The 13,477-nt window shown below is 37.6% G+C and overlaps 1 protein-coding gene across 1 annotated transcript; it reads left to right on the forward strand.

The window, feature by feature from the left end:
* Positions 1-1,066: 1,066 nt before the first annotated feature.
* On the forward strand, positions 1,067-3,064 carry LOC104900756 (polyphenol oxidase, chloroplastic). Its single transcript, XM_010688262.4, has one exon. The coding sequence runs from the start codon at positions 1,084-1,086 to the stop codon at positions 2,884-2,886; it is 1,803 nt and encodes a 600-aa protein (XP_010686564.3). The 5' UTR covers positions 1,067-1,083; the 3' UTR covers positions 2,887-3,064.
* The last annotated feature ends 10,413 nt before the right edge of the window (positions 3,065-13,477 follow it).

Below are 13,477 nucleotides of genomic sequence, written 5' to 3' on the forward strand. Positions count from 1 at the left end.
GGTATGCGTATGTTCTGTGATAGTCAATCGATCCTCCATATTGCTCAGAATCCCGTCTTTCATGAGTAAACAAAGCACATTGTCATTTTATTAGAGATGCGATTAAATAGGGTGTCATTTCCCCTACGTATGTGTCGACAAAGGTGCAATTAGCGGTCATTTTCACTAAGGCTTTGGGTAAGATACAATTTGTTTTTTAGAGACAAGATGGGCATTCGCCATCTCCATGCTCCATCTTGAGTGGGGATGTTAAGATATAATATTGTAAAGTTCTATTTATGTTATATTTCCTATTTGTGTATTTAGGTCATAATAGGATGTATATATATTGTGAAGATGAATGAAAAGAGCAGAGTGTAAGCCGCATTTATCAAAATCTCAAAAAACCCAATTATCAACTAATGTTAATAGTAAGATGTCTAAATCCAACATATTGTCCACCGTAAGAGTGCTTATAAGATGAAACACTTGTAAACTACTCGAGATCAACTCAGTCAAAACTCAATTAAAACTCGATTCGACTGAGCTTGACTCAACTCAAGCTCGACTAGAAATCGAGTCTAAATGCTAGTTAGTCAAATGATTTTAAACCCTAATAGCCAAACTTAAACTCAACTCGCATCACCAATTCCATCATGGAGAGAGTTTAACCACCTAATTAACTTACTTAATTAGTTGATACGTAGCGAGTAGTAACTGTACAAGTTGTAAAAGAAAGAGATACATAATATTCCTCCATAACTTCTTGCCAGATGCGTAACCATACGCTGGACTATAATCCATATTCTTTATGCAATTTGATCAATATTTTGCTAGTCGCAATGTAGTAGTTACTATATGGATACATTACATACATATAATACTGCCAATGGAGATTACCTAATATCTCTAATTCATATACTAATATTAGTTTAATGCTTATCACGTGGATCTTGTCGATTTTGTTTGATTTTTTTTCAATTTCTTATTAGTTTTAGCAAGAAAATAATTCCTCGCATTGATTTTTGTGGTTAGACCAATAGCCCTTAAGCTACTATAAAAAGAATGGTAATCCATTAACCCAAAACATAAACACACACCACAATGGCCTCTCTTTCTCCTTCCACGACCACCACTACCACCCAAAACCTCTCTGCTGTCCCACGTAACGCTTTGCTATCAAAATCATCCCAACTTTCTGCCTTTAGATCCACCCAAAGTCGTCGTGGCCCAGCTAAGATCTCATGCAATGCAGCAAACAATAATGAGTCCAACAAGTTTGATAGGAGAAACTTGCTCATTGGGCTAGGTGGTCTTTACGGTGCAGCTACCACCTTAACTGGTGGTAATGCTACCTTAGCTGCCCCTACCGCCCCCGATGCGACCCAATGTGCGCCATCCACAATAGATGATGGGTCAACCTTATTATGTTGCCCACCTAAACCCTCACAATTTGTCGACTTTAAGTTGCCTACAGTCAACCCTAAACAGTTGAGGCTTCGACCAGCGGCCCATTTGGTCGATGAACAGTACTTAGCCAAGTACTCTAGAGCTTTGGCCTTAATGAAAGCTCTACCTGATAGTGACCCTCGTAGCTTTAAGAACCAAGCAAATGTGCATTGTGCTTATTGTAATGGGGGTTACCATCAAGTTGGGTTGCCCAATATCGAGTTCCAGGTCCATGGATCTTGGTTATTTTTCCCCTTCCATAGGGCTTACCTATATTTCTATGAAAGAATCTTAGCTAAGCTTATCGATGATCCAACCTTTTCCCTTCCATACTGGAACTGGGATCACCCTGATGGCATGTATATGCCTTCCATGTTTGACGTTGAAGCATCGCCTTTCTACGACGCCATTCGTGACCAAAACCATCGCCCACCAACCTTGATGAATCTTAGTTACGATGGGCCGGACACGGTTAGCAACCTAACCAAGGAGGAACAAATAGCGCAAAACCTTGCTGTTATGTACAAGCAAATGGTTGCTAATGCTAAGAAGCCTGAATTGTTCCTAGGCGGACCTTACCGAGCTGGGGATCCCCCAGGCAGTACACCTGGTACCCTAGAGGTCCAACCACACGGTACCATCCATAATTGGACCGGTAACCCGCCACCAAATACTCCCTTCTGGGAGGATATGGGTAACTTTTACTCTGCGGGGCGTGATCCCATCTTCTATTCCCACCATGCTAATGTGGATAGAACATGGTCCATATGGAAGAGCTTGTCCACTACGAATAAGGATTTCACTGATACAGATTTCTTGGACTCTCATTTCTACTTCTATGATGAAAATGCCCAGCCTGTAAAAATTTATGTTAGAGATGTCTTGGATACCAAGAAACTGGGGTACGACTACCAGCCTCAGGACCTTCCTTGGTTGCAGTCAAAGCCAACTCCTAAGCGTAATCGTCGCCCTAAGCCACTCAAGAAGGTATTCTCCACTGTCAAGAATGCCGTGGCTGCCGAACCCGCCACTGATCCTGTCGTACCAACGGTGGTTTTCCCTAAGCCATTGAAGAATATCATCAGGACTAACTTGCCAAGGCCAAGGAAGTCTAGGACTCAGAATGAGAAGGATGATGAAGAAGAAATTTTGGTGATTGAGGTTGAGTCAAGGGCTGATGTTTACTCCAAGTTTGATGTGTATGTTAATGATGAAGATGAAAGTCCAACGTTGGAAAACCGTACTCAAACTGAGTATGCAGGAAGTTTCGTAAATGTGCCTCATAGACATGGTGGTAAGGATGGACACTTGAAGAAGACTACTGTGAAATTTGGATTAAGTGAGCTAATTGACGATTTGGACGCTAATGATGATGAAGGAATTGATATCATCTTTGTTCCACGTACTGGAACTGATTCAGTGATTATCAAGGATGTGAGGATTGAGTTTCAAGATTGATTAAGTTCTGTTTTGCTTGAATGTTGAAATGAACTTCCGTTGGAGCTGATTTACTTGTTTAATTAGCTCCTAATTAATTTCCTTCGATTTGGTTGTTGGATGCTCTTTGTGTTCGTGTACGTGTTATTCCTGCCTCGATCATGGGGGTTGATTATAATAAGAAGCGTATTTTGTTGTATCTTGTCTTCATGGTTTAGTTGTAATGTTAATGATTTTCAATTATGTTTTGGTCACCGTCCAAGTAATAATATAATCTCCATATAAATTATATAATAACATCTCTTTTTTGAAAATTTAATATTTCTTGATGGAGTTTTAACCAAGATTTTTCACTAATTGTATATTATAATTCTAATGTAATGTTTTTTTTTTTTTGAAAGAGAAATTTCATTAATTGAAGGCCAAACGGCATTTACAATAGATATTGAAGAAAAACAAGATATAATTAAACAAGGCTAAATCAAATTTATCTTCGAAGAAACTATAATGAACCAGATCGATCAATACAGCGCAGCCCCCTTGTTTTTGCTGAATCAAACAACTATTGATGAGGAAGTCTATCATTCTGACATAGTTTGGGAAGAGCATTCTTGATCGAGTCATGTTAACCGCATCCGAGATTCCAATACCTTCATGTAGACTTTTGAACGTCAACCAATAAGAACAATTTCTCATACCTAAAAACAAAACAACCACACTCACAACTCCCATAGGAGAGAAGGAGATCTCCACAACAGAGACTAAAAACCCCATAATAGGGTTTGAAGAAATCTCATAACGAGATACTAATTTATTCAACAAAATAAGAAAATAAATTAAAAACTGAAAATAAAAGGGAAAAGGGGGCTTACCATGGATGAAATCATCCATGGCAGCCCCTAATTGATAAGGAAGGAGTAGGAGAGGCTAGGGTTTTAGAGAGAAAAAGATAGAAGGAGAGGCTAGGGTTTTTTTTCACCCATAGCCGTGCCTGAGTATATTCTAATGTAATGTTAATTGGCCCATTATCAGTGACTTGATTATAATAATAAGAGTATTATTGTATCTTGTTGTATTCATGGTTTTATATTATGATATGGTCACTATCCAAGTAGTGTTTTTTTTTTTTAGAAGTAAGATTAATATTGATTGCACAAACTCGTTACAACCTAGCAACCTCAAGGCTAAGCGAACTAACTAGGCTGGACCCCAAAGCCAAGAAGAGCAACAAAGTCAAGCCATTACAATCTTACAAACCAATTCTGGTCTACACTATAGACCTTCTGTGGCATAATAGCTATAATTCTCTGCCTATCTGTCTGTTTAACACATCTAAAAACATGCCTAGGACTAGGAACAACCTGATTCCAATAGGCAATATTCCTACTTTGCCATGTGCAGTAGATTACTGCAGCAATACTAGCATACCATACATTCTTCCTAAACTTGGTCTTCTTGCTATGTTGAATCCATTGTTGTAAGCGCACCAAATCAGTTGTGCCTGTTGTGATCCCCATCCAATCTTTAGTATTACCCACCAACCTCCTACTAAATTCACACTTAAAGAATAAGTGTTCATGAGTTTACAGATCTTGTTCACATATATTGCAAGTATTTGAAGTGGCAACACCAAACTGAACTAAGTTTGCCTTTGTATATAGCCTAGCGTGGACTGCGGCACCAAACTTGCAAGTGATGAATCTATGTTTTGGAGTGCTAATCCTATTCCACACCATATGATCCCAGTGAATATGCTCCTGCTCGAAATGATCAATCATCTTGTGGTATACTCTTTTAGTAGAGTACTTTGTCATTGCATAGAATTCATCTCTACTAAAGTATTGTTGCAATGTCTAATTAGTTGCACATATTTTCCTCCAATACTAGCTGCCACTAGTCCTTGGAGTGTAAATCCACCACTCTACATCCATCAAGTACAATGCCTTAATCCATTTCACCCAGAGATTATCTTCATTTTGCGCCAAAGACCACACATACTTTCCCATGCTAGCAACATTCCACACTTGAATATTTTTGAAACCTAGGCCACCATGAGCCTTGCTGCTACATAATTTCTCCCATGCTATGTTCCCTGACTTAGTTGTATATACATTCCCAGACCAAAGAAAAGCTCTGCATATCTTTTCAATACCTTGCAGTACTTGCTTTGGAAGCACATATACATGTGCTCAATATACATGAAGGCTCATAAGCACTGAATTAATCAATTGAACTCTTGCAATATAGGAGAGGTGCCTTGAACTCCACATTTTTATTCTTGCAGCCATTTTCTCAACTAAAATCTCACACTGACCATTAGAAACACTTTTTAAACAGATAGGAACACCTAATTATCTGAAAGACAAATGACTCCTTTGCAGACCTAAAACATTGACAAGTCTTTGAATCTCCTCCTCACTCATGGCACAACAATAAAATTCAGATTTCCCTACATTGGCTTTTAAACCTGATGAATCAGAGAAAAGCTTGAATGCTTGTAATAACAAATAGACAGATGAGAATTCCCCCTTACTACATAAGATCAGGTCATCAATAAAGCATAAATGAGTGAGCTTAAGATGATGACACTTAGGATGAAAATGAAACTGCTCCATCCGGCTCATCATCCCCAATAATCTAGACAAGTACTCCATACAGATTACAAAGAGTAGGGGAGACATAGGATCTCCCTGTCTTAAACTCCTTGTTGAAATAAAGTAGCCTTTCATTGCTCCATTAATCATCAATGAAAACTTTGGAGTTGTAACACATTCCATTATCATCTCAATGAAATGAGTAGGAAATCCTAAGTGAGTGGGCATTTCTTGTAAGAATTTATTTTCAGTCAACTGTATCATAAGCTTTCTGGAGATCAAGCTTAATCAAGCAACTAGGCTTGGCCGATTTCCTACCATATTGCTTAACCATATCATGTACACAGTGGCGGATTTACCTCATAACACGCTGGTGCACGTGCACTAGCAATAAAAAAAAATTCAAAAAACACGCACGATCTTTTTTCCCCTGTAACTCAGCAACTTTTTTTTCTCTCACTCACAATCGCAGACGGGCGACAGCAGACCTCTACTTTCTCTCTCATAAAATCTCAAACCATATCGCTGGTGGCTGACTGGCTTCGTCCGGCGGCGCCTTCGTGGGCGATTCGTGGTTGCTTCGTCACTTCTGGTGGCTTCATTCTTCGTGCGTGGGCGATTCGTGGCTTCATTGGTGGGCAATTCGTGGCTTCATTGGGGGCGATTTGTGGCTTCAAGTGGTCGGAATTCGTTCCTTGGTGGACGACGGTGGACGGACAACTTCCAACAATCGTGAATCTTCTCTAGGTACATCTTAATCTACTCAATTTGCTTGATTTCTTGTTTTACTTTATAGATTAGGGTTTATCAATTTCATGAGAATTGAAAAATAAATTTCAATTTCAGTTGTTATAGGTGTTTATATATCAGATTATGTAATGTAGAATTGTTATAAATGTTGATTTTTTGTTTATTTTGATTTGTGTTATTGGTTTTGATAATGATATACATTATATTAATTGGTGTTATCACTTTATTGTGATTTTGTTGATGATAGTTTATGGCTTATGACAAATTGAATATTCATTTGGTGAGATACATCAAATTTAGTTCAATTGTTACTTGATTTTCAGATTTGATAATGAAGAGAAAACGTACTCCAAACAAAATGCAAAACATTGCTAGTTTCTTCACTAAGAAAATCCAACTCCAAATTCTCCTCCACATCCAACACAAAGTGAACAAATTTGTCTCCTCAACTAGCAAGCGAACAACATTTCTCTCCATCACACAATTCAATTCAAAATTCTCCTCAAAATTCTCCTCATAATTGCCATCTAAATTACCCTCATAATTCCCCTCTAAATTCCCCTCATAATTCCCCTCATAATCCTCCTAGCGCTCCGGTCTTTGGTCAAAGACTAAGTGAAATTGATTGCGCCAATCTTCCACAAGACCCAGGATTAGAGAAAGATGAGTGATTTCATAAAAATGATAGAGATTTAGTGAGGAGAACTTACATTGAGAGAAAACCTTGTCAACCCAAAGACTTTCTATTTCCTCAAACACTTATTGCACAAAAAAACCGTCGATTTGTTGCCAAGTGGTTTGAAACATGGAGTTGGCTTGAGTATAGTGTGGAAAAGGATGCTGCCTATTATTTCGTTTTATTATTCAAGGATGAGAATGCAATTGGAGGTGATGCTTTTGTTAGTGGGGGTTTCAAATCTTGGAATAGATTAGATACGATAAAAATCATGTCGGGAAACACACGAGTGCTCACAACAAAGCAGTGATAGCCATGGATTTATTCAAGAAACAAAAGTCAAGTATCTCCTCTGCCTTGTCAAAACAAACAAAGGAAACTATGAGTGCTTATAGGAGCGACTTGAAGCTTCGATTGAAACTATACAATGGCTTCTACTCCAAGGATTATCTTTCCGTGGTCACGATGAAAAAGAAAGTTCCTTGAGAAGAGGTAACTTTATTTCGTTGTTGACTCTTCTTTAAAAAAAGATCCTGAATATTCAAAAGTTGTTTTTAAAAATGCTCCTGGTAATTGTCAACTTACTTCTCCAATTGTCCAAAAAGATATCATAAATGCATGTGCAAAAGAGACAACTAAAGCAATCATTAAAGATATTGATGGTGGTTTCTTTACTATCTTGGCTGATGAGTCTGCTGATGTTTCTGATAAGGAACAAATGGCTCTTTGTTGAGATATGTGAACAAAAAGGAGAAGTTTGGGAGCGTTTACTTGGTATTGTGCATGTTTCCGATACTACTTCTTTGACTCTTAAAACTGCTATAGAGTCATTGTTGATGGAGTATTCTTTGTCTTTCTCTCAAGTACGAGGTCAGGGTTATGATGGGGCAAGTAATATGCAAGGTTCAATTAATGGCCTTAAGACTCTAATACAGAATGAATGTAAACAAGCATACTTTGTCCACTTTTGCTCACCAACTTCAGTTGACTCAAGTTGCACTTGCTAAAAAAAACTCTATGCTTTGGTTATTTTTGATGTACTTGCACCTCTCTTGAACTTTGTGGGAGGTTCACCGAAGAGGAAATAATTTCTTCGTGAAAAACAAGCTCAAAGAATTGTGGAAGCATTGTCCTTAGGTGAACGTGAAACAGGGTCGGGTTTAAATCAAGAATGTGGGTTACGTAGACCTTATGACACTCGTTGGGGATCTCATTTAAAACAATATTGAATGTGCTTGATTTATATCCTTCAATCCTTGGGTCGCTTGATGACATTGCAGAAGTCTCTGATGCACTTGATTCTAACAAAGCACAAACTATTACAAATTTGTTGATGTCTTTTGATTTTGTGTTTGTGGCGCATTTGATGGTTGGTATCTTTGGGATAACAAATAACTTGAATGTGGCATTACAAAAACGTGATCAAGACATTGTAAATGCAATGCGAATGGTTAATGTAACCAAGATTACTTTGCAAGGATGGGATTCTCATATGGAGAAGGTGTTTTTTTTGATGGCTAAGTATGACATTGAGGTTCCTAGCATGGAGGGGAAATATGTTATCCCGGGAGAAGGTTGTTTAGAGGTAAGGGCCCACAAGTGTCAAATTTACATCATTTTCGAGTGGAAGTTTTCTTGAGTGTCATTGATCTTCAGTTGCAAGAACTTGATAATCGATTCCCGAGATAAGTAAAGATTTACTTGTGTGTATGTCTTGTTTGAATCCAACTAATCGGTTTGCTTCTTTTGATAAAGCAAAATTGATTGAACTTGCAAAATTCTATCCAAATGAATTTTCAAGTTCAGAATTGATATTCTTTGACCATACACTTCAGAATTTTATTGTTGCTATGAGAGAAGATGAAAGGTTTTGGAATTTGAAGACTCTTAGTGAGCTTTCAATGAAACTTGTGGAGACGGGATTCTCTGAAACTCACGATAGGGTCTACTTGCTTTTAAAATTGGTGTTACTTCTCCCCGTTGCAACAACAAGTGTGGAAAGGGTATTTTCTGGAATGACGCAAGTAAAAGACAAATTGCGTAATAGTATGGGAGATCAAATATTGAATGAGTGTTTGATTACTTATTTAGAGAATGATTTGTTTTTAAATGTTAGCATGAATGATATTGTAAATTGATATCAAAACATGAAAACTCGACGTGAGCAATTGTAATCAGTTTTACTAGTATTTGGTTGTATTTTGTAGTATAATTTGGATATTTGGTTTTTCTAGTACTATTTGGTTGTATTTTGTATAATTATTGGTTATATATTATTTTCTTTTCGATTGAAATTTAGTTTGGAGTATTTTTATTTAAAATTATTTGGATTTAGTGAACGGTAATTGATGGTGAACCACCATTAGGAAATTCCTGGATCCGCCACTGCTTGTACAATCATGATATTATAGACAACGTATCTTCCTTGAACAAATCCACCCTGGTTTTCAGCAATAATGTCTGGCAGGACTTCTCTCAGTCTATTGCAGAGAAGTTTGGTGATACATTTATACAAAACATTACAGCATGAGATAGGCCTGAAATCACTTACAGTGGTAGGGCATTTACTCTTAGGGATGAGAGTAATCATTGTGGAATTCAGCTCCTTGAGTAGCTTCTTGTGAGTGAAGAAATCCAAAATTGCTGTTGTTACTTCATTTCCAATTAACTCCCAATTATCTCTATAGAAATGAGCCCTAAAACCATCTGGCCCAAGTGCTTTATTGCCAGGGATAGAGAATAAAGCTTGCTTTCCTCTGCTGTATAAGGAGCATTTAGGATTCTCATATGATCTTCAGTAATCAAAGGGCCATTATGAACAATTTATTGCAGGACAGTCTTCCTGTGAGAATGATTAGAACCCAGTAACTGCTGATAATAAGCAATAAAGGCTTACTCCACCCCTTCAGCATGATCCTGCCACACACCATGATCATTTGTAATAGCATACATCTGATTCTGAACTCTCCTAGCCCTAATGCTCTGATGAAATAATGTTTTATTTTCATCACCATGCTTGATCCACTCTAGCTTTGCCTTTTGCCTAAGATATTCTGTGTAAATTTGATGCTTCAATTGATAATGCTTGGTAGCAACCTGCTCACCTTGGTTTCCAGCAAGCAAACCAACCCTACGGCATATTTGTTAATGAAAGCTCTAACCTCATGTTACTTTTTAGGATTAATGACTCCCTGGACATTCCAGCTTAGGACCTTATCCATTGGAAGGGGAAAGGTCCCCCCTTCCCATATTTGCATCACCATGCTTAATGTTGTATTTTCATCACCATGCTTGATCCACTCTAGTGTAAATTTGATGCTTTAATTGATAATGCTTGGTAGCAACCTGCTCACCTTGGTTTCCAGCAAGCGAACCAGCCGTACGTCATATTTGTTAATGAAAGCTCTAACCTCCTGTTGCTTTTTAGGATCATTGACTCCCCGGACATTCCAGCTTAGGACCTTATCCATTGGAAGGGGAAGGGTCCCCCCTTCCCATATCTGCATCCCTATTCTTACCTTCTAACAATCCTATTTCACCTTGCCCATTCTCCTGAGCATTACATTCGGATGTCCCAAAGACATTACTAGTGGATGTAGGATTACATTGCCCCACTTTAACTTTAATAGGCCCGAGGGCTCTCTGGAATCCAGATTGATCCACCCTTCTTGAGCCTTATGTGTAGAAGCACTTGTTGGCCCAGCAACCATCTTGTTCTCATGTGTCTCACCGTTCTGTAGGGAAGGTTTCTGCACCCATTGCTATTTCTTAGCCTTCTTACAGTGAGCTGTGTCATGTCCCTGGCATACATGGCACTCTATAGGCTTCCATTCATAGTGGGTATCCACCTGAGTGCTTACACCATGTTCATTTACAAAATCAACATAATCAGGGAACTGTTGTGACAGTTGAACCTCCAGTAACACTTTAGCATATTGAACCTTATCTCTCTTCTTAGTTGCTTCATCCCTTTGCAAAGGCTTACCAATTTGCTCAACAATTTCAAACTAGGCTTTTTCACCCTAGTATTTGAATCCAAGCTTCAATTGGATCCAAAAATCGGAATCGATTTCGGCTCCTCCTTCTCTACATCCATATCCTGATTCCAAGGCTTCACAATCAAAGGTTTGCTATCAAAGGATAAATTTCCCTGCAGCACTTTATCATGATTATTATCAACTGCCTTAAATCTTACTATATATATTCCTTTCTTCACCATAGCCACTTTGTCAACCTGAAATTTCTTCCATATCCGTCAAATAAAACCTTCCATTACTTGAATTGGGGGATTTGATCCAACCACATAACATATCACAGCCGAATTCCAGAAATCCACCTCCTCTTGAATGTCCTCCATATCAATTTTAACTTCATTAACACAAGTTCTATTCACTACATCTACCTCAGCTACATCTACTTCAGATAGAGGATGTAGTATAGGAACAGGGGAAATAGTTACCTCAGTGCGATCCTTGTTCTGAGTCATGTGAAGTGAATCAAGCCACTCATTGAATGTATGTCTGATCTGCGATTGCTGCTGTAAACTTCTAATCGAAGATTTTGGAGTCAGTACATCACTCAATCCAAAATCCAGAGCTTCCACTCCTATAACCTCATCTATGGAACGAGTTTTTAATGCCTATGAGTCCGATGATGGACCTCTTGGCTTAACTACATTCTTCCCTGAGCCTCCAGATTTCTTTGCCATGGCAGTGGTATTAGAACCAAGAAAAAAGAGGTGATGAAGAAGAACCAATGGAACCCACGTAATGATATAATCTCCATATATAGTAATTACATCTCTGTTTTGAAAGTTTCATATTTCTCAATGGATGTTTAACCAAGATTTTTCACAAATTGTATATTCATAACTAGTATTTTGGCCCAGTCGATACCCCGGGTCGATTATGATATACAAATATGTTATTATTTATAAATTTTATAATTAATTTTGTTACTTTTTGTATATTTTGTCAAGTGAAAAATTGACGGTATGACGTGATAAGTGACAAAAAGCTCATAACGGTTTTTTTAATATATATTCCTACATGCTATCTTGGAAATAGTATTAGTTGAATAGATCCACTAATCTAAGTCCTATATAAAGTGTATTTTTACTCATTCTTATTTCATAATATGTATTTAGGGAGGCCTATGAGAAAAATCACCATGGTTGGTTTATTTTTCAGGGTGTTTATTCAAAAGCTTGATTTAAGTTAGATTATTTTTGTTAAGCGAGCCAAGCTAAACAAATCAATCTATACCCCTATCTAAATTAGATTCAATGTACTCATAAGTGAAAGACATTTGTGAGAGCCTAAGTTATATCTATAGCCTGATATCCATCAATAATTTTAAAAAAATTTAATTCAAAATAATCAAATTAATAAATTCATAGCTACTAATTAATTATATAGTCCATATTCTTGTTTCTTGTGTGCTGTATATATTATGTGATTATTTGATTGCAATTGGAATTAAATTCCTATTACAATTTGTGGGAAAGTATTGCTTTTATGAAATTACTAGGAATTAGTCTAAATTGTTTGGTAGTTATAAAGGAATAATTCATAGGAATTCATGTAGGAATTGTGAGTGACCAAGGAGAGGGTAGGTAAATAAATTCCTACATTTTGTGGGAATCTCAAATTCCCATGAATTTGCATTGCCCCCATTTTTCTCACTTCATGTCAACCAAACAACTACCCAAATATGAAAATCATGGAAATTTGTACTGCCTACATAATTTCTTGTATACCAAACAACCACTATATTATTTATACGCAGTAATTGATTGAACTTAGTTTATCAACATCATTAAGTTTTTTTTTGCTAAGTAATTAAGAGATATATTTCAAACAGAGAAACTTTACAACCTAACACGAGGGGCTACTAATTATAATCCATGGCAAGCTCCCTTAACCACTCCCTATCTTTCCTAGTACATATTCTAGGAAGTATACTATAAATCATGTCAATAATTACTTTTATAACTCTATAAACACGTTTATGGACAACATCCACCTCACCATTCCAACGGAAATATTCCGCCATAGTTAGGGCAGTCAACCCAACTCTCATACGTGCCCCTGGCGGTTCATTCATTTGACCGTAGACTAAAGCTACTTTTGACTCTGCAATATTTGTTCATTGATAACTCCGGATTCTTTCATTTCCATGTAAAGATCATTTCCTTCACGAGTACGTTCACCTACTCCGCCAAATACGGATACGCCCCCATGAGCTTTTGCAATATTGTTGATCAATTCCATAATGAGAACTGTTTTACCCACTCCCGCGCCCCCAAATAGTCCGATTTTTCCTCCACGGCGATAAGGGGCTAAAAGATCTACCACTTTAATTCCTGTGTCAAAAATAGATAATTTTGTATCTAACTGTGTAAAGGTAGGCGCAGATCTATGAATAGGAGATGTTGTGCGAGCATCTTGCCTGGAGGAAAAGCTACGTCCAGTACCGGACCAATAATTTGAGCGATACGCCCCAGGTTTTTTTTTTTCAAGTGTGGGAACCCCAGGACCTGCATCATTTCTTGCTAACCATGTCTGATACACAACAATGCACAAAACAGCAG

The sequence above is a fragment of the Beta vulgaris genome, chromosome 8 (genome assembly GCF_026745355.1).
Source record: "Beta vulgaris subsp. vulgaris cultivar EL10 chromosome 8, EL10.2, whole genome shotgun sequence".
NCBI lineage: Eukaryota > Viridiplantae > Streptophyta > Magnoliopsida > Caryophyllales > Amaranthaceae > Beta > Beta vulgaris.

Coding starts and splice junctions, on each gene's coding strand:
- LOC104900756 (XM_010688262.4), top strand. CDS start 1,084: ATGGCCTCTCTTTCTCCTTCCACGACCACCACTACCACCCAAAACCTC.